Genomic DNA, 24,410 nt, shown 5'->3' on the forward strand with positions numbered 1-24,410 from the left:
GGTGTCATAAACCAAATGGAGGAGAATCCTCAAAGGTCCTGAAAGCCCTTGAAAAGTCTCCTAAGTAACTGTAAAATAGTGAATGTATAAAACATCATGGAATACTGGCTAAAGATGGGAGTTGGTTGACTAGGAGAGTACAATTTAGTTTCTACCCAGTGACCCCGAGCAGCCTATAGCGTCGTTTTGTTTTTTCTTCCCTTGGTGAGGAGTCAGTGCAGCTAAGGGGCTGAGCTTGGCCTTCACCATCAGACACGCTACACAGAGAATTGTTAGGGCCTGAAACGCAAAACCATGTGATACCTTTTCACTCTGGTTTGAAATGAGGCTGCTCCAGGTTTATGTTAATTGTATTATTAGATGAAATATCCTCAGGAGTCAAGGACTCTTTGGTCTAACTTGTAATGGAAAAGGTGTACATTCCTCAGGTAACAGCCCAGATTCATGTACAATTTCTTTGGCCGTTCCACACTGAAATCGTGGCTCTAGTTTAATTGTTATTTGTTTGATATTTAGTTGGAACAGGGATTTCCCTGTGACCAGCCTCAACGTATGAGAAACCCCCAATGGAAAGAACTACATATTTTACCTTCGCCTTATTGAAAATGCTGAATAGAAGGAACCACTCCCTGGCTTATGGTCTCAGCCTTAGTAAAAGAATTGGGGATTTGACACATTCTAAGGGGACGACAGTAGATTATGAGCTCTGAGTGGGTCCTGGCTTTAAGGTTCAATAATTAGTAGGTGGTACTTTTTGCTCAAGTGTGGGTCACTGTAAATCCTGCTTATACCTAATAGTAAATCCATACATATTTTCTGTGCTTGAGCAAAATCAGAGGTAGAGTCTACAGCATTTAGTCGGGGCTTACCATGCACAGAACGTGTGTTAGATACTTTATCTTGTGTGTGTGTGTGTGTGTGTGTGTGAGAGAGAGAGAGAGAGAGAGATACTTTAAAAGGATGGAAAAGAACAAGATGGTGGAGATCTTTGTTTTTTAGGAAATATATAAGGCAGCTACAAATGCACTACAAATTAGGAAATAATATAGAATAGCTTGAATACATAGGATGATACTTAAAAATTTTTGGAGTGGATGAAGGGCAGGTGGGTCATGGAGGTATGTCAAAAAGAAAAGGTGGGGACTGAGGGCTGAACTCTGAGGCGCTCCACTTGACAGGAAAGGGCAGGTGGGGTCATCACTGAGGAAAGAAGGAAAACCAGGAGAGTGTGGTGGCCTGAGAGCCAGGGGGAAGTATGTCAACCGCTGCTGAGCAACGAGTAAGATGAGGAGCAGGAACTGATTGCTGCACGTGGAGAGATGGAATTTTCTGGTGACTTTGATAAAAGCAATTTTAGTGTAGGGGTGAATGTCTAAATGGAGTGGATTATAGAGATTGGGAGATAAGGAAGTAGCCACAGCATGTAGAATACAGATAACCATATAATTATAGTAGGGGAATGGGATGATAGCCTGAGGAGGATGTGAGGGCAAGAGACGGCATTCTTCTTTCCTTTTCTTTTTTCTCTCTAACGTTGTACTGTAACAGCATGTTTATATGAAGATGGGGATGATTCAGTGGGAAGGGAAACATTGATGCAGGAGAGGCGATAGTTGCCAAAGCAAAGTCCCTAAGGAGAGAATAGAGTGGGAAGCTTTTTAGCATTAAATGCTTACATTAGATAAGTTAAAATGTTTAAAAACAAGAACTTAAACTTCTACTTAAGAAACTAGAAACAGAGGAGCAAACTAAAGCTAGAATAAGCTGAAGAAAGGAAGTAGTGAAGAGAATAGCAGAAGTCAGATAGAAGGCAGAAAAAACAATGGAGCAATCAATAAAAGGAAACTCTGGTTCTTTGAGAAAATCAATACAATTGGTAAAGCTGTGTCCAGATTGATAAGGAAAAAAAGAGGGCATAAATTATGAGTATCAGGAATAAGTGGAGACATCAATACAGCCTCTACATTATTAAGTAAAAAGGGAATATTATGAATAGCTTAAAGGCAGTAAATTAAAAACTTAAATGAAGTAGACAAATTCCTTTTTAAAAAAGCTCACTCAAGAAGAACTAGAAAATCTGACTATCCCTATATTGCTTCAGAGTGTTTTTTCTTGCCTTGTAATGTGCCTTGTGATTATTTATTGAAAGCTGTACATCATGTATTAGGTAATAGGAACTGAAGTAAATAGGTCTTTAGTGTAAATTTTATGTCAGCCTGGGCAAGAGCTGGACTGTATTTAATATCTGCTGCAGCTCTAAGTACCAGAGGCTTCAAGTTCCTCTCGTGTCCTTGTTGTTGTCTCCCCTCTTGACTTTGGGCTTCCCCTGTGCTCCTTCTCAAAGAAAGTCTATGTCTTGCGTATCTTTGAACTGTAACCCACTGTTTTTATATTGGAGCCCTACAGAGGTGGCAGTAAGGTTGGTGTGGGAGAGGGGCCATGTCCTATAATCTTAAGACTAAATCTCAGTTTTTGGGTGGGGCTACATCCCTTAACTAAGTGTCTTTTAGTTCTTTTCCTCCCCTTAGGTGAGACAGGAAGGCTAAAGGGGGCTGGAATGGGAGAAATGCCCTTCTTCTAGGTGGGATAAGGCTCTTGTACTGTCTTTTCTCCTGGAAAGTAGGTCTTTGTTATGGAGAACGCTCTGGGCATATTTTACTTTTTTTTTCTTTTTTTAAAAATAAATTTACTTATTTAATTTTGGCTGTGTTGGGTCTTTGTTGCTACGTGCAGGCTTTCTCTAGTTGCGGCGAGCAGGGGCTACTCTTTGTTGCGGTGTGCGGGCTTCTCATTGCGGTGGCTTCTCTTGTTGTGGAGCACGGGCTGTAAGCATGCAGGCTTCAGTAGTTGTGGCACGCGGGCTCAGTAGTTGTGGCTCATGGGCTCTAGAGCACAGGCTCAGTAGTTGTGGCACACGGGCTTATTTGCTCCACCGCATGTGGGATCTTCCCAGACCAGGGATCGAACCCGTGTCCCCTGCATTGGCAGGAGGATTCTTAACCACTGCGCCATCAGGGAAGTCCCTCTGGGCATATTTTACAATGATTATCCTTACCCTCTCCCTGCCAGAGCCACAGAGGGCTCTTCACTGAGAATTTGGCAGGTCTCCTGGAGGTAAAACCCTCAAAAGTGTGGGGCTCTTAAGACTCTGTTCTAGACTTAGGAATTTCTCACTTTTAAGCTATTCCATACTTAGGCTCTAGCAATTTGTCAAAATTAGCATTTAAGTGTCCCTACCTGTTTATGGCTCCACCAACTTCTGCTCTAGGTAAGCAAATCTCAGCTGTGGCTCCCTGGATTCACCTGTCTCTCCAGATTTCAGGATGATGGCTTGTCTTGAGACCTCAGTTCTCTAATGGGGGTGAGAAACATTACTGATTTTCAGTTTGTTTAGTGTTTTCCTTTTCTTTTTTTTTTTTTAACATCTTTATTGGAGTATAATTGCTTTACAATGTGTTTAGTGTTTTCTTATTGTAAGTGTGAGAGTGACAGCTTTCAAGCTCTTTACATGTTGGAGCTAACCAGAAATCCCCAAAATCTATTAAAGGCATCAAATTTGCAGTTTACGTAAAGAAATTCCTAGAAGGCTTCACTGAAGAATTCTACCAAACTTTAACAAAACAAACAAACAAAAAGGAGATATGTTATAAAACTGTAGTAATCAAAACAGTATGATATTGGCATAAAAACAGACACATAGAACCATAAAACTTCTAGAAGAAAACATAGGCAGTACTCTCTTTGACATCAGTTTTAGTTGTATTTTTTTGGATATGTCTCAAGGGAAACAAAAGCAAAAATAAACAGGACCACATCAAACTAAAAAGCTTTTGCACAGCAAAGGAAACTATCAACAAAATGAAAAGGCCGCTTACTGAATGGAAGAAGATATTTGCAAATAATATATCTGATAAAGGGTTAATATCCAAAATATATAAAAAACTCATAAAACTCAACATCAACATATGTATATGTGTGTGTGTGTATGTATGTGTCACATCTTCTTTGCCCATTCATCTACTGATAGGCACTTGGGTTGCTTCCATATCTGGGCTATTATAAATGCTGCAATGAAAAAAGAAAAAAGAAAAAAAACCCCACAAACAATCGAATTAAAAAACAGGCAGAGGATCTGAAAAGACATTTTTCCAAAGAAGGCATCCAGCTGGCCAACAGGCACATGAAAAGATGCTCAGCATCAGTAATCACCAGGGAAATGCAAATCAAAACCACAGTGATATATCACCTCACACCTGTCAGAATGGCTGTGGTCAAAAAGACCTCAAGTAACTAGTGTTGGCAGGGATGGGGAGAAAAGGGAACCCTTCTGCACGGTTGGTGAGTATAAATTGGTGCAGCCACTATGGAAAACAGGATGGAGGTTCCTCAAAAAATTAAAAATAGAACTACCATATGATCCAGCAGTTCTACTCCTTGGTAGTTATCCAAAGAAAACAAAAACACTAATTAGAAAAGATATATGCACCCCTGTGTTCATTGCAGCATTTACAATAACCAAGATATGGAAGCAACCCAAGTGCCTATCAGTAGATGAATGGGTGAAGAAGATGTGATACATACACACACACACACACACGCACACACACACACACACACCATGGAATATTACTCAGCCATAAAAAGAATGAAATCTTGCCATAACAGAGTTATAGATACAGAGAACAAAACAAGTGGTTAGAGGAGAGGGGAGTGGGGAGAGGAAGGAAATAGGTGAGGGAGAGTAAGAGGTATAAACTTGGAGTTGCAAAATAAATGAGTCATGGATATGAAATGTACAGTGTGAGGAATATAGTCAATAACTGTAATACCTTTGGGTGGTGACACATTGTAACTAGATTTATTGTGGTGATTATTTTGAAGTGTATAGAAATAAATCACTACACTGTGTAACAGGAACTAACATAGTGTTATAGGTCAGCTATACTTCAAAAACAAGCAAACAAACATACAAACAAATGGAAAAAGATCAGCTATATGGTTATCAGAGGTGAGCAGTGGGGGGAGGGGGAATTGGATGAAAGCAGTCAAAAAGTACTACAGACTTGCAGTTTTAAGATAAATAAGTGCTAGGGATATAATGTACAACATGATAAATATAATTAATGTTGCTGTACGTTATATATGAAAGTTAAGAGAGTAAATCCTAAGAGTTCTCATCACACACACAAATTTTTTTCTGTTTCTGTAATTTTGTGTCTATATGAGATGATGGGCGTTCACTAAACTTACTGTGATAATCACTTCGTGATGTATGTAAGTCACATCATTATACCGTACACCTTAAATTTATACAGTGCTGTGTGTCAATTAATCTCAATAAAATGAAAAAAAAAAAGAATTGTTTAGCATATGGTAGAAACAGCATGTTGCTGTTTGTCATGTTTAGCATGTTGTAAGCAGACAAATCAGTACAATCCTTTTGGGTGGTAATTTAGCAAAATTTATAAAATATCTATAAGATTTTGAGATGTGCGTTTTTTGAGCCAGCAGTTCCTTTTCTAGGAATTTATCTTGCAGAAATACATCTGAATACATAGGATCTTGTAATAGTCTTGTAACTGTAAGGAATTTGCAATGAACGTCTTTCAACAGAGCTTGGCCTCCAATTGCAGAACGCTTTACAGCCATTAGAAAGAATGAGGATATTTGGAATATGTTAGAAAACAAAAGCAAGGTATAGACCATTCTTCCATTCAGTAAATATTTTTTATGCCAGACATTGTGGTAGATACCAAGAATACAATAGTGAAAGTAGGTAAGATCCGTTTATTAAATATTTAAAAGTGAATGTTAACACACAAACATACATAACTATGACTATTTTGGTAGTTAGGATTATGGGGGACTTTTGGCTTTATTCATAATTAAATATTTGTATTTTTTAATGAGCATATATTATTATTATTATTTTTTAAATATGGAAAACCTTGTATTTAAAAAAAAATATTGGTCACAGCATTATTTATAGTAGCAAAAAGCTAGAAGAAAAATATTAATGTTTAACACTAAGGAAAAGGTTAGACCAACAAATCCATCCAAAGAAACATTATCCAGCTAATAAAAATTAGGTTTATAAATATTAAATAACAATATGCTATCATGTTAGTTACTTAAAGACTTTTTAAAAGTATCAATACATAGAAAAAATATCAGAGAAAAACACAAAAACATTAGTAGCATCTGCATTAGAGAAGAGGTGACTTTAAATACACTTTCCATTTCTCTGCATTTCCAAGTTTCCTTTTTTTTTTTTTCACACACACACACTGTATTTCATTTTTACAAGAGATAAATAAACTGACACCAAGCATTGTAAATGGATGACCACAACAAAAGCAACAATGATTGCAATTACCGAACATGAAACACACTCATACTATGTCATAATATTGACATTCAGTCCAGTAATCCTCCACTGTAACAGCATCTTTACTTTGCAGTGAAAATTGATTTGTATATTTTTTGCCTCTGAGTCCTTGTGGGATTTTTTTTTTTTATATTCAAACAGAAAGTCACAAAAATTATAATCATCCTCATCAGTTCACTCAGTCCCATGTAATTAATTTTTTTTATCTTGATCTTTTGTTTTGCACTTTTATGAATTCATCAGTTTTCCATTAGAGTTCTGAAAAGGCTTATTCATTCAGTTCAGCAGTATAGTCTGTTACCAGAAACCTGTACTTGTCAGAGTCTTTTCCATGAATTTCTTGAAGATGAAACCCTTTTATAGGAACATTTTTGCAAAAGCATCAGAGTACACCCAGAACTGTCTGTAAATGACAAAAGACTTAAAAATGACCACGGTTAAAGATTTGATGAAAGTTCATAATAATGCAATTGACAAGGAAATTTAGTTATTTCTGAGATATACATTTTAAAGTAATAACTAGAATTATGACATAACATTATACCAGAACATATAAGATTTTTAGAAATTTCATGTAATGTCTGAAACATTTATATTAACATATTTCCATACAAATAACCCAAAGAAAGTTTAGTATTAGTTGTTTTGTTGGTTTGTTTGTTTTTTTATACTGCAGGTTCTTATTAGTCATCAGTTTTATACACATCAGTGTATGCATGTCAATCCCAATCGCCCAATTCAGCACACCACCATCCCCACCCCACTGCGGTTTTCCCCCCTTGGTGTCCATACGTTTGTTCTCTACATCTGTGTCTCACCTTCTTCCCTGCAAACCGGTTCATCTGTACCATTTTTCTAGGTTCCACATGCAGAGCATATATTATTTATGTAGTCAGACAAAACCATAATCTAAGCACTTCTATGATTTCTTGCTGTCCTTTTTAGAAAGTGTATATCATAAAAGGCCTTTCACACTCTGATCCCAACCACTTTCCTGCCCCTCACCATTCCCTGTCCTCCCTGCCCAGACATTTTCAAACACATCCCCGAGGCCTCTGTTTACGATGCACCGTGAGCTCTCAAACCTCCACATCTTTGTCCTTGTTTTTCGCTCCAGGTAGAAAACGTCGTATTCCTCCTGCAAGGTCCTGCTCAAGTGTCAGTCTTTGTGAAGTCTTTCCTGATTAGACTTAGAAAAACAAGTGGCTTTTTCCACTGTGATTCCTTAACACAGATATATTTTTATTTTTTTTTAAATTTATTTATTTATTTATTTTTGGCTGTGTGGGTCTTCGTTTCTGTGCGAGGGCTTTCTCTAGTTGTGGCAAGCGGGGGCCACTCTTCATCGCGATGCGCGGGCCTCTCACTATCGTGGCCTCTGTTGTTGCAGAGCACAGGCTCTAGATGCGCAGGCTCAGTAGTTGTGGCTCACGGGCCTAGTTGCTCCGCGGCATGTGGGATCTTCCCAGACCAGGGCTCGAACCCGTGTCCCCTGCATTGGCAGGCAGACTCTCAACCACTGCGCCACCAGGGAAGCCCTATTTTTAAATCACGGAATAATTTACATACAGTAAAATGCACCGATCTGAAGCATACAGTTGGATGAGTCTTGACAAATGTGTACGCCTGTGTAACCACCACCCCAGCAAGCTATAGAACGTTTCCTGTTCCCAAGGTGGTTCCCTTGCTTCCTTCCTAGTCAATCCATGTACCTTCCACAGAGGCAGCTGCTGGTTCCAACTTCTATCACCGTGGATTAGTTTCACTTTTGAACTTCATAAAAACGGAATAACACAAAGTGTACTCTTTTGTATCTGACTTCTTTCCTCAGCATAATTTTCTGAGATTCATGTCTTGGGGTATATCAATAAGTTGTAACTTTTTGCTGAATGGTATTCCATCTTAGGGAAGTACAGTTGTTTAGTCCTTCTTCTGTTAATAGACACATAGCATCTTTTCATACTACTCTTCTATATATTATGGTTAATGTTTTCTGTCTGTCTCCCTAAATGAGATTGTGATACCAATTATCCATCTAAATCGTGGTTGCACTTAATTTGTGCTTAGCAAACAGTGGTTGCTCATTAAATCTTTGCTTTTGAATAAGGAGGTATGAGAAAGAAAGTCAATTGGAAATTACTTTGAATGATAGAAGAGAGATAAAGGAAAACGCTGTTTCCTTATAACACTTTTGACACCAGAAGTGTGGGTTTCTCCACACCAAGCAATTCTCCAGTCCTCGGTGGACACCAGCTGGCTGTTCTACCATTTAACTCAATTCTGACACTAACTGTCCAGAAATATTGCAGACCCCACAGGTTAAGGACTCAATCCCACAAGCCTGCCCCCATTTTAGACATCAAGTGCAAGTCCCAGGTTGTCACTTGTACTTCTGACTGTAAATTACAGGTTTCCATGACTCCCTCCTCAGGTCTGATAATTTGCTAGAAAACTCAGGTAAACATTTACCTACATTTGCCAGTTTATTATAAAGGATATTAACAAGGGATATATTAACAAGGGATTATTATAAAGGATATTATAAAGGATATTAACAAAGGATATTAACAGCCAGATAAAGAGGTCCATAGGTCAAGGTATGAAGAAAGGGCACAGGACTTCCATGCCCTCTCTGGGAGCACCACTATCCCAGCACCTCTGTGTTGGGAGCATTCTGAATCCCATTGTTTAGGGTTTTTATGGAGGTCCCATTATGCAGATGTGATTGATTAAATCATTCCCCATTGGTGATTTTTTTTTTATAGATTTATTTATTTTTTGTCTGTGTTGGGTCTTCGTTGCTGCGTGTGGGCTTTCTCTAGTTGCGGTGAGCGGGGGCTACTTTTTGTTGTGGTGCGCGGGCTTCTCATTGTGGTGGCTTCTCTTTGTTACGGAGCACAGGCTCTAGGCACGCGGGCTTCAGTAGTTGTGGCACGTGGGCTCAGTAGTTGTGGCTTGCAGGCTCTAGAGCGCAGGCTCAGTAGTTGTGGCGCACGGGCTTAGTTGCTCTGTGGCATGTGGGATCTTCCCAGACCAGGGCTCGAACCCGTGTCCCCCGCATTGGCAGGCAGATTCTTAACCACTGCGCCACCAGGGAAGTCCCACCCCCCCACACACACTGGTGATTGAGCTCAATTCCCAGCCTCTCTCCCCTCCCTGGAGGCTGGGGGTGGGGCTGAAAGTTCTAACCCTCTAGTCACATGGTTGGTTCCTCTGGAAACCAGCCCCCATCCTCCAAGCTTCATCACCTCTTTAGCATCAGCTGAGGTGTGGCTTAAAAGGGCTTCTTATGAATAACATTTAGGAGCTTTGTGCCAGGAACCAAAGACAAAGACCAAGTACATATTTCGTATTATATCCCAGTATCACAGGAGATTAATCCAGATTTCACCCAGTGGCTAAGAGGGAGTGATGAGCTCCTGACCATGCTTGTTCTCCATGAAAAGGATGTACCATATTCAACTTTTCAAATGGAAAACTTTTCAAATGGTTATGTGTCGAGTGGTTGGGAAGGAGAGAAACTAAGATGCATGAGACCTGTTGGATGTCTAGGTAGCTTGGGAAACTAGTTTCAGCAGATGAACTAACTGGTTATGTTACCTGCCTCACCAGAAGAGTCTTTGCTGCTTTCAGAGAAGCTGGTCAACTCTGTCATCACCAGCACAGAGTTGCTATAGAGGTCTCAGTGTGCCCTTGAACCCCGTAGGCCCTGTGTTTATTGTCTTCATAGCGGGTGATTAAAAGTTAATGTTTGAAACAAGTGAACTCGAGCAGAAATAATGACTTTGACTTACAGTGTGGAGAGGTCATAGTGGCCCTGTGAGTAGAGATCACGCTCCTTCTTGGGCTCCCACCCACACCCACAGGACAAGTCCCAGAGAAGTGTGCCAGGCCTGGCCAGGCTTCTCCTTTTTTTTTTTTTTTTTTTTTTTGACATCTTTATTGGAGTATAATTGCTTTACAATGGTGTGTTAGTTTCTGCTTTATAACAAAGTGAATCAGTTATACATATACATATGTTCCCATATGTCTTCCCTCTTGCGTCTCCCTCCCTCCCACCCTCCCTCCCTACCCCACCCCTCTAGGTGGTCACACAGCACTGAGCTGATCTCCCTGTGCTATGTGGCTGCTTCCCACTAGCTATCTATTTTACATTTGGTAGTGTATATATGTCCATGCCACTCTCTCACTTTCTCACAGCTTACCCTTCCCCCTCCCCAGGCTTCTCCTTCTTGATGGACCAAGGGGATAAGCTCTGAATGGAAATGCCAGGATGGGGCAGGATGTTATTTGGCTGTGTGGTTTTTCTTCTTCTTCTTCTTCTTTTATGGCTTTATTGAGGTATAATTAATGTAAGATAAATGACACCTATTTAAAGTATGAAATTTGAGCCGTTTTGACATATGTAGAGAAACCATCACGACAATCAAGATAACGTACATATCCATCACCTCAACAATTTTCCATACCCCTTCGTAATCCCTTCAGCCACCACCTCATCCCCAGGCAACCGCTGATCTGCTTTCTGTCACTATAGTTTAGTTTGCATTTTTAAGAATTTTATACAAATGGAATTTTTATATGTGTGTGTTTGTTTATATTTGTGTGTGTATTTATTCCTTGTCTCCAGTTCAGCTTCAGGAAGAGAGAAAGTTCAGTGCACGTGTCCCTGGGAATTTGGTTCACTGAATTAGAGGTGAGGGTAACATCCCAGGAGTTAAGCTGACTCCTTTGTCTGCTGGCAGTTGGCAGAACTTGCTCAGACTTTTCCGGAGCAGATGGCAGAGTTTAATGTTATGAAGCAGATTGGAGGCGGGAGGTTGTCGTTGATTTTCCAGAAATTGTTGGCACAAATGCCTTTAGGGCCTTTATCCTGTGGGGTTTTATGACGTTGTGGCATGATTATGATAAGCATATGGCAAATTCTATTACGAGAAGGTGTTTCCGTGGCACCGGAGCTGTGGAGGGTGGACCCTGCGCTGCCGCTGGAGATCAGAGCACTGCGGGAGCTGCGTGGCCTTGGCTCAGCCCAGAGCTCCAGCCCTTGTTTCGTTTTCCACTTATAAGATATAGGGGCAGCGCTCCCTCTTTCCCTGGGTTGTTGCATAAAGGCGTGAAGGTGCGTCGAAACAGTCAAGGGTATACAAGTGGGAGGCATTACTGAATCCCCGGTTGACCTGCAGTCATGATGATATGCTGACCTGCAATAATTTTTTCTGGTGAATAATTCCATACCACAGAGCACTTTGGCCCTTGTTTCTGCCCGTCATTCTATAGTGAAAGGGCATATGAGTGGGGCAGAGGGACCCTCCTCTGCAGTGTTGTCTCGGCCTCGCACCTTTCCCTTACACCCTGCGGCAGTTGAATCCCAGCCAGAGGACCACGTAGGGCCAGGCTTGCCTGCCCGCCGTGTCCAATGCGGATACGCATGGTGACGCCAAAATGGTAACCTCTGCCCAGGAGGCACCTCTGCTGCCCAGCAGGTGGCCCCGGAGGTCTCATTTCCTCCTGTAAGTGGGTCTCGAGCTTCTCCCCACATCTCGAAGGAAGGTGACTCCTTCTAACATGAGGGACAGGGCACAGCTAACAAGTCAAGAGACTCGGGTTTCAGGCGTTCGCCCCCTTCAGGATGGCAGGTTCCAGTAGAGAATGCTTTCGCACCGCATTGTGCGGCGCAGGAATGTTCAGACTCCGAGGAGATCAGGAGGGGGTGTTGGGGGCACAGGGGGCAGGTAGCACCTGGCACCTGGCCAGGGTCCTGCAGCAAGGTCCCCGGAAGTTAACCAGGCGCCCTTATGCCCGCAGCGGGAGCTCCCGCAAAGGCAAGGACGCCCTAGGCCAGGTCACTGCTGAGCACCTGGACCCCAGGGCGTGGCTGAAGGGTGTGGCCAGGGCAGGGAGGGCTGGGGACCCCCGGAAGGAGTGAGGGGAAGGGGTGCAAGGACAAGGGGAGCCACGCCTAAGGGCTGCTGGCCTGCTTCCCTTGGGCCTGATTTTCCGTATGCCCTCTTTTCTCCCATCCTCCATATCCACCCTCTCTGGATTCCCCCATCTCTGTATCCTGTCCCCCATCCTCACCTTCCAGAGCTTTCTTCCAGGGTTTATTTTGTGTGCAAGTCATCTAGGTTTAACCCTTCCAAAGGATATGTCAAAGGAGGTTAGGGTTCCATATCTGCACAGTGGCTATACTGGCCACTGGCCATGCGTGGCTACTGAGTACTTTGAATGTGGCTACTGAAACTGAGAAACTCCATTTATTTTATTTTATTTTAATAAATTTAAATTTAAAAGCTGATAATTGATTCAGTTATTTGGAAAACTTTGTGTTTGGAGCAACTTGGGTACGTGAATATGCTTTTTCAAAGGTAAATTTTTATGAAATCTAAATATAGATCAGATATTTTCAGTGAAAATTTAGAGTTGAGTGAAGGGGAAAAGAATTTAAGGTGGAACCTAAAATGGGGTTAATAATCAATGCAGCAAAGTCCTAGAATGTTTATTAAGGAAATAAGTATAGGTTTTTACCATTTGACAGTAACCAAACAAAGCAAAGAGACTGAAGACCTCCCCTTCGTGAGAGGCAAAGAAGCCAGGGCCTTCCCTGTGTCCCTGCCCCGGCCGGGGCCTCGTCTTTGTTACCTTCGCCTGCCGTGCGCCCAGCTCAGCACCTGGGCCCTCCCAGTGGTCAGTGGGAGGCAGAGGAGCTTCAGCAGCGCTTTCCTGTAGAGGCAGCCAGTGGCAGGGAATGAGTGAGAACCTGAGGAAAGCTTTCCCAGCTGCAGGGCTGGATCCTCAGGAGTCCCACACGGAGTAGCAAGGAGCGTGACATTGTTGATCCCTGGAGCCCTCTCCCTGGCTTTGTTTTGTCTGAGCCAGGAGGGCCGAGAGCCCAGGCTGTGCTGAGGAGGGAGAGGGCAGGAAAACTGTCACTGTTTTCACCTCCCCCATAACTCTCCCTTTTTATGAACAGCCATTGTGCCAGGTACAATGCTCTCTCTGTGCTCTCACAAAATCCGTCCCTAAAAGCTGTAGAGAGCTCTTTGAAAGACAGCCTCACAGCTCTGGAGTGGTTTTTGTTGGTTTCTGATGGGCAACTTTGGGACGAGGCCGAGAAAGCATCGTCTAATTCCCACTGCTCAGTCCTGAGGGCTGTCGCTGCTGTCATTTGATCAGCATCAGGCTGGTGTGCTAATGGCAAGGCCGGATGCCACCCCTGGCTCCAGGGCGGTCAGAGGTCTCATGCACGCGCACGCACGCGCGCACACACACACACACACACACACACACCCGAGTCTCCATCTGTAACTCCGCCTAGCAAACAAGCTACAAAGACATAAGGCTCGCCATCACTACAAAAAGTTAAGACAGTAGAGAAGAGAGAAGACTTCTCAAAGTCAAGGGAGGAGGAGAGGGAAAAAGATGATCTAAAGAAACCTATGCTTCAGGAGGACATCTCATGCTGTCAAAATGAGAGTGGGAATCAGAAGGTTCTCTGTGAACTGCAAGGTGCCAGCCAGGAGAGGTTGGTGGTGGGGGCCTCCTTCTCAGTCATGGAACTAACTGGTCTCTGCTGGTCTCTTACATCGGTGGGCGGAGAATAAAGGAGTTACGTCATCTCAGAAACTGTCTTTGTCACTTGGAGGGAAGACCATGAAGGATCTTTGCAACATTCCATTATTTCTGGTCCCTGAATGCCATGATGCCAGCCCCTGCACAGATAACTTGCTGCTTTCATAGTTTGAAAATATACTTTAACTCAGCCATGGCTCCATATCTTCTTCCAAGTCAGAGAAGTTGGTAAGTCCCAATTCCAGGTTGACAGTAGGGACACAGACCGCAAAGGTGGCAGAGATAAAATTTGGGCAGGAGAGACAAAACTCTTCAACCATTTTGCTTCTGTTTCCTTTAGACACAAAAGCAGCTTAGGTCATCTCAGAGTTCACGTCTCCTTGAGGAGAGAGAAGGCAACAACACATTTTCAAGGAATAGCCAAATTATTTATAAAATCCGTAAAGTATGAAACATAACGACACCCCTGACAGGAGGTTGGGTCGGGCTTAATATTCTGTCCTCACACTTGACAAGCAACTTCTGATTTCAGTTGTCATTCCAAAGTGAGACTCTTCCAGATCTTACGTGTCTTCTCTCTCTCTGAGGTCCATTCAGTGCGTCTGATTCAATTGTAAAGCAATTATACTCCAATAAAGAAGTTAAACAGACAAACAAACAAAACAAACAAACAAAGGGCAGGACTTGGAAAATACCTCTACTATATTACAAAGAATATCTCTTGTTTTCTTTTTGTCTCGGACACCTTGACCCTTCCTGTTACCCCCGTCCCCCTAGCTGTAAGGTCAGACTACATGTGTTGTCATAGCAGAAGGAAAGCAGACAACAAGCCCTTCCCTGGGGAAGGAAACTGAGTCTCAAGAGCGGAGCCTAAGTCTGAGCGCAGAGAGAGTCCGAGTGCTGGTCTGAAGGCATGGACGAGAAACAGAATTCCCGGGACACTTGAAACCACGTTCAGGTGAAGCCCTGGATAAGTGTGTTCTAACCAGTAACAGCCCGCAGCGGGCGACGGGGTTTGTGCTCCCAGAATCCGGACCACTTCATGGTCTCACGCTCGCGAAGCAGACAGCTCAGACCTCCTACCTCCGAGGCGAGCTCTCCCCATCCACGCTCCCACTGGGGGTGGCATGGCATCAGGATGGTGGGGTCCCCCAAGGGTCTGGGGTGCTTGTGGGTGGAACTCCAGAGAACCCTCAGGTATTTCAAGTGTCCAGGGAGCCACAGCAGGTTGTGTCCAAAGCCAAGTCCTTCCTTGGACACGCCTGGGCATGCCAGGGCCTCAGGCGTGGGCCTTAGTCTCCTGCTTGATGGCCGGTTTGTAGATGACTCCTTTGTTGGCAACTTTTTTGCTGCTGGAACAGCAAGGACACATGAGTGTTGTTAGTCAAACCGGAAAGAGAGGCAAGAGCAGCCCAACTCAGCTATGGAATGAGGCAAGTCAGATTCCTCTCTTGGAGACCTTTCTCCAGTTCTGTTGGTCTTGGGAGGAAACGCCCCCCCAATAAAGCATTAAGCAAAAGGGAACCTGTTCATTTTTCAACTGTTCTCTTTTAACGCTTGACGATACTAGACCTGCATTTTGACGAAGGTCTCATTACCACCCTGCTTCAAATCTCTGATTCCTACAGGGTTTCTGACAACCTCTTTTTTTCATACCAGGAAAAATAAATCAGGTTTTAGGAAAAACTAAACATGACAATAAAAACACAAGCAAAGGGCATCAATGTGAGTAAGAAATCAAAAAATTTCCCTCAGTTTTCTTCTGGGTTCAGAGAAGAAAAACGGGATGTCAAGATCTTAGAAAGAAGACAGCCTTGGCGCTTGTGTGTAGGTAAATGGGGCCTCCCTTCCAAATCGAGAGGCTCGTCCAAGGTCTCAGCAGTGGCAGCAAAGCTGGCAGACGCACCTCCAACTCTGAGCGCACTGACTCTTGAACCACCAGCACCCAGTGTCTCACTGGATCAGTGGTGTTCGGGAAATGGCACTCCTAGGATAAGTGTTGGTACAGGTGACAGGGCTCTTCGTTCTGCAGGCTGCCTTCCCAAACAGATCAATCCTCATGGACACAAAGCCACCCACTCCCATCTTGGGCCCAAACCAACTCACCTCTTCTTCCTTCTGAAAAGCCAAATGGATACTGCCAGGACCATACTGATGCCCAGAACGCCAGCCAGGGCCACAGAAAGGGCGATGCCTGTTGAGGGGTAGTGCACACTCATTACAATCCTCCCTTCCCCTTCATCTCATCCCCATAGCACATGTGTGCACAGTCAAGTGACAGCTGCAGAATCATCCACAGAAAGGTGTAATTTCCCCATCTCTGTTCTTAGGTTCTGGTCTTTGGCCTAGTAGGATTGGCTGGAGTACTCACAGGGGGCCATTCGCAAATTGTAGCGATTCTCCAGCAGGGGTTCTCAAACTTGCACCAGCATCATCTGAAGAGCTTGTGTCTAATGTAGACTTTTTTTGAGCCCAACCCTCAGAGACTCTGATTCAATCTGGAGTTAGGCCCAGGAATCTGCATTTTAACCAGACACCTCTAGCTGATGCTGATATATGTGGTCCATGAACCACACTTTGAGAAACCCTGGGCTACAGAATAAGAACTTATTCCATTTTTGCTTGCTGGATTTAAGGCCCCTTGAGATGCCTCTTTATCAGCTTTGGCCCCAAGTTCCATTACACAGTCCTAAGCAGTCCAAAACAACCAGGGCCCACTGCCAAGGTCAACTGGCTGGTCACCCAACCTCCATACTGGGCTTAGGCCTAGTTTTTAGGCAATGGCTTCCCATCCTGGCAAACAGAAGGTCTTGGATAGGCTCTTTGAATGTACACATGCTATAAAGTGATTAGGTCGTTCATCAGGGGAGCATTTGATTGGCCGCTCATCTTTAAATCAGAGAGTGACTTGAGGGTAAGACACACAGTGAGGAGGGGGTCAGGAGTCAGAGTGATAGCACGGAGAAGCAGAGAGGATGGGCTTGAAGAATCACAGGCCCAGATCACACCGAGAATCACAGTGATCACCCAGCTGCAGCATGCACGGCCGGTTGGCCACGTACCCAGACTCAGTCCTGTGTACGTAGGGTCTGGCCCTTCAAAGGGGAGAGGAGAAGACTGGAAATTAACCGAGTCAAACACTGGCAGATTTGACCAGTGTGTTGAGCAAAGCTCTACCTTTTGTTTGGGTGGAGGTACAGGGCTGATGCAGCCCTTTTGGGGATGTTCACTCTTGGCTCAGGTGCCTGATGGGGTAGAGGGAATTGCCCACCCAGGGAATTCACACCGTGATCCCTCCCTCTGATGCTCCTTTAATCACAACAGTCTCTTTGCGCGGCTAAGACTTCAGGTTTTGATACAATATGGCCAACTTGGAAGGTGAGGAAGGGTGAGAATCAGAGTCTACCTTGGTGAGCTGTCATCTGCTTCTCTGGCACCTATCTCTCTTCCTCAGCAAGGAAGCTGCCAGGTTCTAGCTGGCTGGGGCCAGCAGAGCTTGGTTGGAACCTGTCACCAGCCTTCTACACCCATCCCCATCCAGTAATGTTGTCATGGTTTGGTTCTATTTATATTTATTTATTTATTTATTTATTCATTCATTCTTTCTTTCTTTCTTTCTTTCTCTCCTTCTCTCTCTCTTTCTCTCTTTCTCTCTCCCTCTCTCTCTCTCTCCCCCCCTCCCCCTCTCCCCCTCTCCCCCTCTCTCCCTCTCTCCCTCTCTCCCTCTCTCCCTGTCTCCCTCCCTGTCTCCCTCCCTCCCTCTCTCTCCCCCCTCCCCCCTCCCCCTCCCCCTCTCTCCCTCCCTCCCTCCCTCCCTTCCTTTCCTTCCTTTACTTTCCTTCCTTCCTTCCTCCCTTCCTTTCTTTCTTTCTTTCTTTCTTTTTTTGCTGTGGCCCCACTGGACAAACTGGAGAAGCCCCTCCACCATACCAGCCTCTCTTCCCTGCTACATGGAAACAGAGGAGCGTGGCTTCTTCAGCAAGTTATTGTTGGAGATGGATGGGGTGAGTTAGTGGGGTCCTCAGTGGGGCTGAAATAGTGCCCAGTGATCTAAGGTGAAATCCTGTGGTCAGCCTGCTAGGAACCTCTCTGGGGAGGGCCCTGAGTGAGTCTGTCCTCTCGAGTAGCACAGAGGCGCCCAGTCACAAAGCGCCCAGGTTACCCCAGCTGCTTCCAGGTTCTCAGAGCTACTTCTCATTCTTCCACTCAGATTCTCCATCTAAAGAAAGTCTCTGCTTACACACACCTGCCTGTCTGGTGATTTTCTGATCTCAGTAGAAACTTCTAGCTTGTGGCGGGGGGGAGGGGACGGGGGTGGTTCCAGTTCACACTGGAAGCCAGAGTTGTGCAGATGGTGGCCACCCAGCCAGACACTCAGGAGAGCCTGTGCCCATAGAGCCCACCATGGTGACGGAGACCCTGGGAGAGCCCCGATCAAGTGTGAGATGCAGGCCGAGGGCCAGGGACCACTTCCCCTTGGGGCTCTTGATACCCTGGGGCACCAGACCTGAGACTGCAGGGTGAGGTTTTGCTCGCCCCCTTCTCCTGCCATCTGGCCCCAGTCTGGCTGATTCCCCTGGGGCCATCAGCCCCGAGTTCTTTCCCTACTGTCTTCCTCCACAGTCTAATATTGAACCATAGCCTCCCTGGTCCACGGCTGGGCCCTAGTTGTCCCTGGTCTGGCTTCCCGGGTGGCCCCAGACTGTGGAAAGGATAAGCAGGGCAGGTATGGATAGGAGCCGTCCACAAAGGGCAGGGTGGCCTGTTCTCTTGGCTGTTGCCGGCCACCACTGGTAGCCTGCGGCCTCCCAGCTGGCAGAGAGCGTGGCTCCCCTCGCCTGATTCCCTGCCCTGAACACAGGGACCAGTCTGTGTCTTGGGGAGATTCTCAGGACGTGAGTCTCCCCCTGGGGAAAGCATCAAGTGTTTGTACAGCACATGCTCTGTTCCCTGCATGGCCTGTGGCCTCTGCACACTATAATTTGTTTTTATTTTTTTAAGGTACCTAGAGGTAACCAAGGCCTCTAGGATCTTAAAAACAACAACCACTGAAAAAAAACCCAACTAGTCGTGATTTCTTTTCCAAGCCTTTTTGATGAAATACACTTTTGTTTTTTGTTCCTAAAGCTCCAGATGCTTGTGGTACTAAACTAGTTCTCGCCACATAAGACTGTTACTAGTAAGCCTAACCACTTGGCTAAGCCTTCCAAACTGGACAGTTTCTAAAGTCGTCGCTTTCACAGTCACCTCAAAAATCCTCAGAGCCACACAGGCCCCCAGACAACTGACAGCCCCGCTCTGGGGCTGGAGGAGGTACCCTCAGGCCATGGTCTTAGGGAGCAGAGTGAAGGCTTGGAAGCAAGGCCCCAGGCATGAGACTTTTCTCATGCGCATGTGGCGCAGCTGGGTGGCTGATCTGGAGGGAGAGTCTGGCTTTCCTGTGTCACCGAGCAGTGTCCTTGGCTGTATTAGGCCCTATAAACAACAGCCTAATTTAATCCAGGGCGCTAATGTGGGTTCCTTGCTCCTGGATGACGACTTCTTAGGGCCTACGTTGCCTCTCCTTGGAAACAATGAAACAAGACCAAGCAGGTATGAAGACAAGGAAGTCCCCAGAGACTGGGACAGATGCTTTACAGCCAAGTGTTTGATGCAGCAAAAAACAAAGCAGCTTGACTGAGCGAGCGAAGAGCATAAGCCCCTTGGGAAGAGGAATGGCAGCGAGGGCGGCGCCTCGTGGGAATTCTACCCGCCAGAAAGCCCGGGGCAGAAAGATGACGTTGGGATGCTATCTCCTACCAGGTGAGACAGCGCCAAGCATCAAGGAGCAGAGCTCCTCTGCTGAGCTGGATAAAGCGCAGGGCTTGGGTCCCACTGGAGGCAGATGCCAGAGCATCTGCTAACTAAAGGGAGAGGGGAGGTCACAGAAGGCATCAGGAGAACTGTTGGGGCGACTAGAGAACTAGTGCCCAGAGAGAGAAGCCGAAGCCTAAATCCCCGCAGCGCCTCTCGGATGTTGCAGAGAACAGGCATCAAAGATGGTGCAGGGAGGGGCAAAGATTCACTTGCAGATTAAACACAGAAATGGTTTCTGAATGGCAAATGAGACAAGGAGTTCCCACTGAAGAACAGTGGGACAGACAGGAGAAACGAGACAGGTTGGTTGACAGAGACGGCCCATGAGAGGCACGGGGTGAGAATGCAACGAAGGGGCTCCTGAGCTGGCAGGTACGAGGGTACGTGCCATTACAGATGTGGGACAGCTGCCTGCTCTCCATAGGAGGCTCCGGTACGAGTCAGGGTGAGCAGAAGTAGGACGGTACGCCACACAGAAGGAAATCACACAGATAGAGAAGAACTCCAGTACCACATGCCTCACCCGGGAAGGTACAGACCCCCGAGAAGATCAGCAAGCCGCTCGCCACGGGGCACTGCTACCTGTCTGGCTGGCTCAGGTGCTGCGCCTTCCACGGGCATCTTGCTGGACCGAGGGATGCTGGTTAACTGCGTCTGAGGTCTTCTGAAGCCTCAGGTGCACACACAGAAAAGTCCAGCGGGAGGAACAAGCAGCTCATTTACACAGCTTGCCGTTCCTGAAACAAGTCTAGCATTTTCTAGGTCTATTTGCCATTCTGTTTATTCAAACAGAGTTTTGAATAAAAGGAATACAATCCTTTTCCTTTCAGTGTATTATTTTAAAGTATGGACTGTTTTAGTAGGTGACATGTTCCACAGTGATTAGATACGTATACATATAGGTGTATGTCTTTAGCAGTCTCCGGTCTTATAAAAGAGGCAGGGAGAGTTTTGGTTTAGCAGGGATTTGAGAGTTTAAATATATAAAATCCAGTTTCAGATGGTAAAACTCTAGTTATTATGCTTAATACAAGTCATAGACTCAAGTAACTGAAATGCTGGTCCTCTCTTTGGATGATGCTTTGGTAAGAAAAGCAAGGAAGACGCCCTCCGTAACCACAGAGCATAACTATCTTAAGAGGACATATTTTACTGGAGTTTTTCTTAACACTGTGGAACCCGTTGAAGAAATAATTTCTACAAATAAGTCTGCCCAAAAGATGCCGCCAGATTACACGTGGGAACTGGTTTTCTATGACCATGCTAGGGCCTGAGGGCTTTGCCTTCCAGATTGCAGGAATGCAGGCCCAGAGAGAGAGCCGTGCTGCTCTGAGGGGGCCTAAGCCCTGGGACAGTGGGCGAGGGTTATTATGCAGCACGGGGTGCTTCATGCTCTCAGTTCCCTTTGGGGGTCAGGCTGCTTGTGCTGCAGGAATGACAGGTGGTGGGACCGGGGCTCTTACCCCTGTCAGGCCACATGACAGAAGGCCTGACGGCATCCCTCAGCAACCCCCTCCCAGACCTTCAACACTTGACAGCTACGTTCTGACCTTTACGCAAAATAAGACTTGATAAAACTAAAACTTGACAACTGGTCAGGCCTCTGCTTAGATCGTTCTGCAGAGAAGACACTGGTGGGGAGAGGGGAAGGGAGACGGGTCGGCTCCATTCCTTCAGACTTGTAATGAGCACCAGGCACGGTGCCAGGCACAAAAAGGCTAGTAAGACGCCCACAGCCCCTGCTTTTAAGGGGCTCGTGGTGTGTGGGTAATAGAGGCATATTTTTTCTTTTTCTTTTTCTGCGTGGTAATGCATCATTACCCTGTGGTGTGCTAAAAACTATAACACAGATGAACAAGTTCAGCTGCACTGAAGCAGGAGACTGTAAGTCACCCTCGGGGGGATGGGGAAGACTTTGGCAGGATATGGTTGGAGTTGGGTCTTGAAAATTTTTCCTGGTGGAAGAGGCGAGGGGCATCCCAGACAAAGGGACTCGTGTGTGCAAAAGTCAATAGCATGCACACATGAGAGCACCTGCCATGTTGAAGGAGGCCCCACAGGGCAGGATGGGAGCAGGGGAGACATGCTGGAAGGATCAGCTGGTGCTGATGAGCAGAACCACGAAGGGTGGTCCCAGGTTTCCGCCTGACCCCTTCTCCCGCTGTCTGGGCCAGAGGCTTATTGCTGGGAGCAAGAGAACATCCCTGGTGGGGCTTTCTGTTCCCCGCAGTGGCTAACGTGGGGCGTGCTCAGTAACACGCGGTGTGTTGAGCTGCATTAGGTGTGACTAGGACTCCGCTTCTTAGCACATTTGACGATCATTCCTGACTATTCAGACCCTGTATCCGGGGTAGGGGATTTTAAGGGGAACGCGTCTGGTCTTTCATTTGGATCCTTTGGAAGAATTAATCTTTTTCCATCTAATAGAGTTTATTTATAAATAGGGACTTGTAGAAAGTTGACAAGGTCAATAACCACAAAGCATACATTCTAGTCTCAAAAAATTAGATAATTAGCCATCTTAGCTTTGTAAGGTATTTTTCTCTCTCTTTTTTAAACATTTTATGAAACTACCCAGGTCCCTCAGGGTCAAGCAGATTCTATCAGGCTACTCCACAGCTCTGCTGAGGGGGAAAGCCCTACCCCTCGACTGCCCAGCGTTCTTGTCTAAGTGTCGCCTCAGCTGGCTCCAGGCTCTGAGGCATGTGACATGCACTTGCTCAGAGCAAGCGCACTGAAGACACGATTATAGAAACTTTTTGGCTTCCTCTTGTCCTTCAAGTTTTTCTTGCCCTGACATGTTGAAAATAGAACTTGATAACATTAGCATTTGGGTTTTATTGGTCTGGCTTTATTACCCTTTGCCATCTGGACCCAGTGTTGGTGTCTTTGGCTGGGAAGAGGTCAACTTTGGGGAACCAAGAATCGGGCCCCTGAACTATATAGATGTGCCTCTACTGTCTTTCTCCTTCCTCACATCGGGCAGCTGACTCCTACAAGATCTGGACTGCTCCCAGGATGTGTTCCTCCTCTCCAAGACCCCACCTGGAGGACGTGAGTCTTGTTTCCTCTCTTCAGCTCAAGACTTCCATTTGTGCCACTTGGAAGAGGCACTTTTTAAGAGCTGAAAAAAAGTGCCCGGCCTGACTTTCATCTCTCCACAAGGAGAGGGCATTTTAACCAAAGGCAACAGGAAACAACATACACAAGAGAAAAAAAAAATCATACAAAAGGGAAGGAACAGAATGATGAGGGGATTCTGAAGAAAGTTGCTACCTCAGTGGTGAAGGAATTGGTATGCTTCTTTGAAGGGTGAATAGTTCTCTCTCATCTACTTCTCTTAGCCTTGGCCCTCCCCAATTATACAAGAAGAGTACCTACTCAAATCCTAAAGGAAGATGGGAAACAGGGATAGAATAGAATAAAGACCAGGGCATGTGATATAAAACCCTAGAATCCTGTGATAGGAGTGGGAAAAAAAAGTTCTGGGCCTAGGAAAGTCACTGTACAATCCGTAGGGCATCGGTTCTCAGTCAGGGGCAACTTTGCCCCTCCTCCCCCAGAGACACTTGACAATGTCTAGAGATGTTTTGGCTGTCACAAGGGGGGGATGCTGCCGGCATCTAGAGGGTAGAGTTCAAGGACGCTGCTAAACATCCTGCAGTACAAAGGGCAGCCCTCACAGTGAGAATTATCCCGCTCCAAGTGTCAGCATTGACGTGCTGATGCCAAGGCTGAGAAACCCTGCCCTAGGGCCGTCATAGACTCTACACCTCTTAAGGACAGAAACCAAGCTCTGTGTTCCTTTTCTAGTTGAAGAAAATACAGGGTCCAGTTAAGTGATTCAGTCCCAGTTGTTCCAGTTTGGTTAAACCTCAGATCCCCCTCTCAAGGTCCGTGCACTTTCTTTCATAAAGGATTTCCTTAACATTACTTTTTTCCTGGCAGAAAACTCCAGAGTTTTCATTTTCCAACCCCATAGTTCCTGTTAACTTTCAGAGAAGACCCTGAATTAAACCAGCCCCTAATTACAGACATGCCTCAGTGGAAGAGCGTGCAAACAATTGAGTCCAAATTGCTCAAGGTTCCCACTGACAAACAAGCTTACCCCATCGACCTGAAAGGGCGTGTTACAGTCTGAGACCCGCTCCACGTTGGTGTGAGAAGGCCCTTGTGACTTGCAGGCACGCCTGGGGGGGATGAGGTTTGGGGCTTCACTCCTTTGGGGCTGCCTCATCCTTGTTTCTTAGGGGACAGCCCCATTTGCTGCCCGAGTCTTTGGGAAATGAGGGGAAGAGGAGAATTCTGGCCAAGTTTCTATAATCAGCCTCCAAATGAACAGGTTTGCCTTGGACTGCCACAGATTCTTACTCCAGGGAGAAAGCCCAGCCCAGCCCAGCCTTTGGAAGCAGCAGCTCTGGGTAAGCCGTGCAGGAGGGGCAGCGGCAAAGCTGCATTTGGGCTGTGATCTCCACGTCCTGAGCTGGAGCCGGTCCGGGGGCTTCTGCTTAGAGGCCCCTCAAGCTCCCCCAGCCAGACTGGGAGGGTCTCCTGCAGCGCTCTGTTACCGGCCTGACGGCACTGCCTGCTCTGCAGG

At 45.7% G+C, this 24,410-nt stretch overlaps 2 protein-coding genes and 1 long non-coding RNA gene across 14 annotated transcripts in view; 1 reads left to right on the plus strand and 2 right to left on the minus strand.

Annotated features, from left to right (window-relative positions):
- LOC309624851 overlaps nt 1-24,410 on the minus strand; it is a 205,651-nt gene that overhangs the window by 104,229 nt on the left and 77,012 nt on the right. The window lies entirely within an intron of this gene.
- Nucleotides 1-24,410, plus strand: part of APH1B (aph-1 homolog B, gamma-secretase subunit) — a 114,018-nt gene that overhangs the window by 40,057 nt on the left and 49,551 nt on the right. The window contains exon 7 of one of the 5 annotated variants that reach the window (XM_082383518.1): nt 7,506-14,445. The exons of the other annotated variants lie outside the window; for them this stretch is intronic. The gene's annotated coding sequence lies outside the window, so the exon portion shown is untranslated. Of the gene's footprint in view, nt 1-7,505; nt 14,446-24,410 lie in introns of those variants that run through there. 5 annotated transcript variants of the gene reach the window in all.
- The window catches only part of CA12 (carbonic anhydrase 12), a 73,943-nt gene continuing 49,860 nt past the window's right edge, over nt 328-24,410 (minus strand). The window contains exons 9-11 of one of the 7 annotated variants that reach the window (XM_082383369.1): nt 17,020-17,052; nt 16,064-16,151; nt 15,090-15,306 (exon numbers count right to left, since the gene is read on the minus strand). In XM_082383369.1, coding sequence (XP_082239495.1) covers nt 15,237-15,306; nt 16,064-16,151; nt 17,020-17,052 — 191 coding nt within the window. In that variant the 3' untranslated portion in view covers nt 15,090-15,236. Of the gene's footprint in view, nt 3,353-12,868; nt 15,310-16,063; nt 16,152-17,019; nt 17,053-24,410 lie in introns of those variants that run through there. The other 6 variants (XM_082383368.1, XM_082383373.1, XM_082383371.1 and 3 more) reach the window with 6 other exon arrangements.

Source organism: Balaenoptera borealis (assembly GCF_965194805.1).
Source record: "Balaenoptera borealis genome assembly, chromosome: 3".
NCBI classification, from domain to species: Eukaryota; Metazoa; Chordata; class Mammalia; order Artiodactyla; family Balaenopteridae; genus Balaenoptera; species Balaenoptera borealis.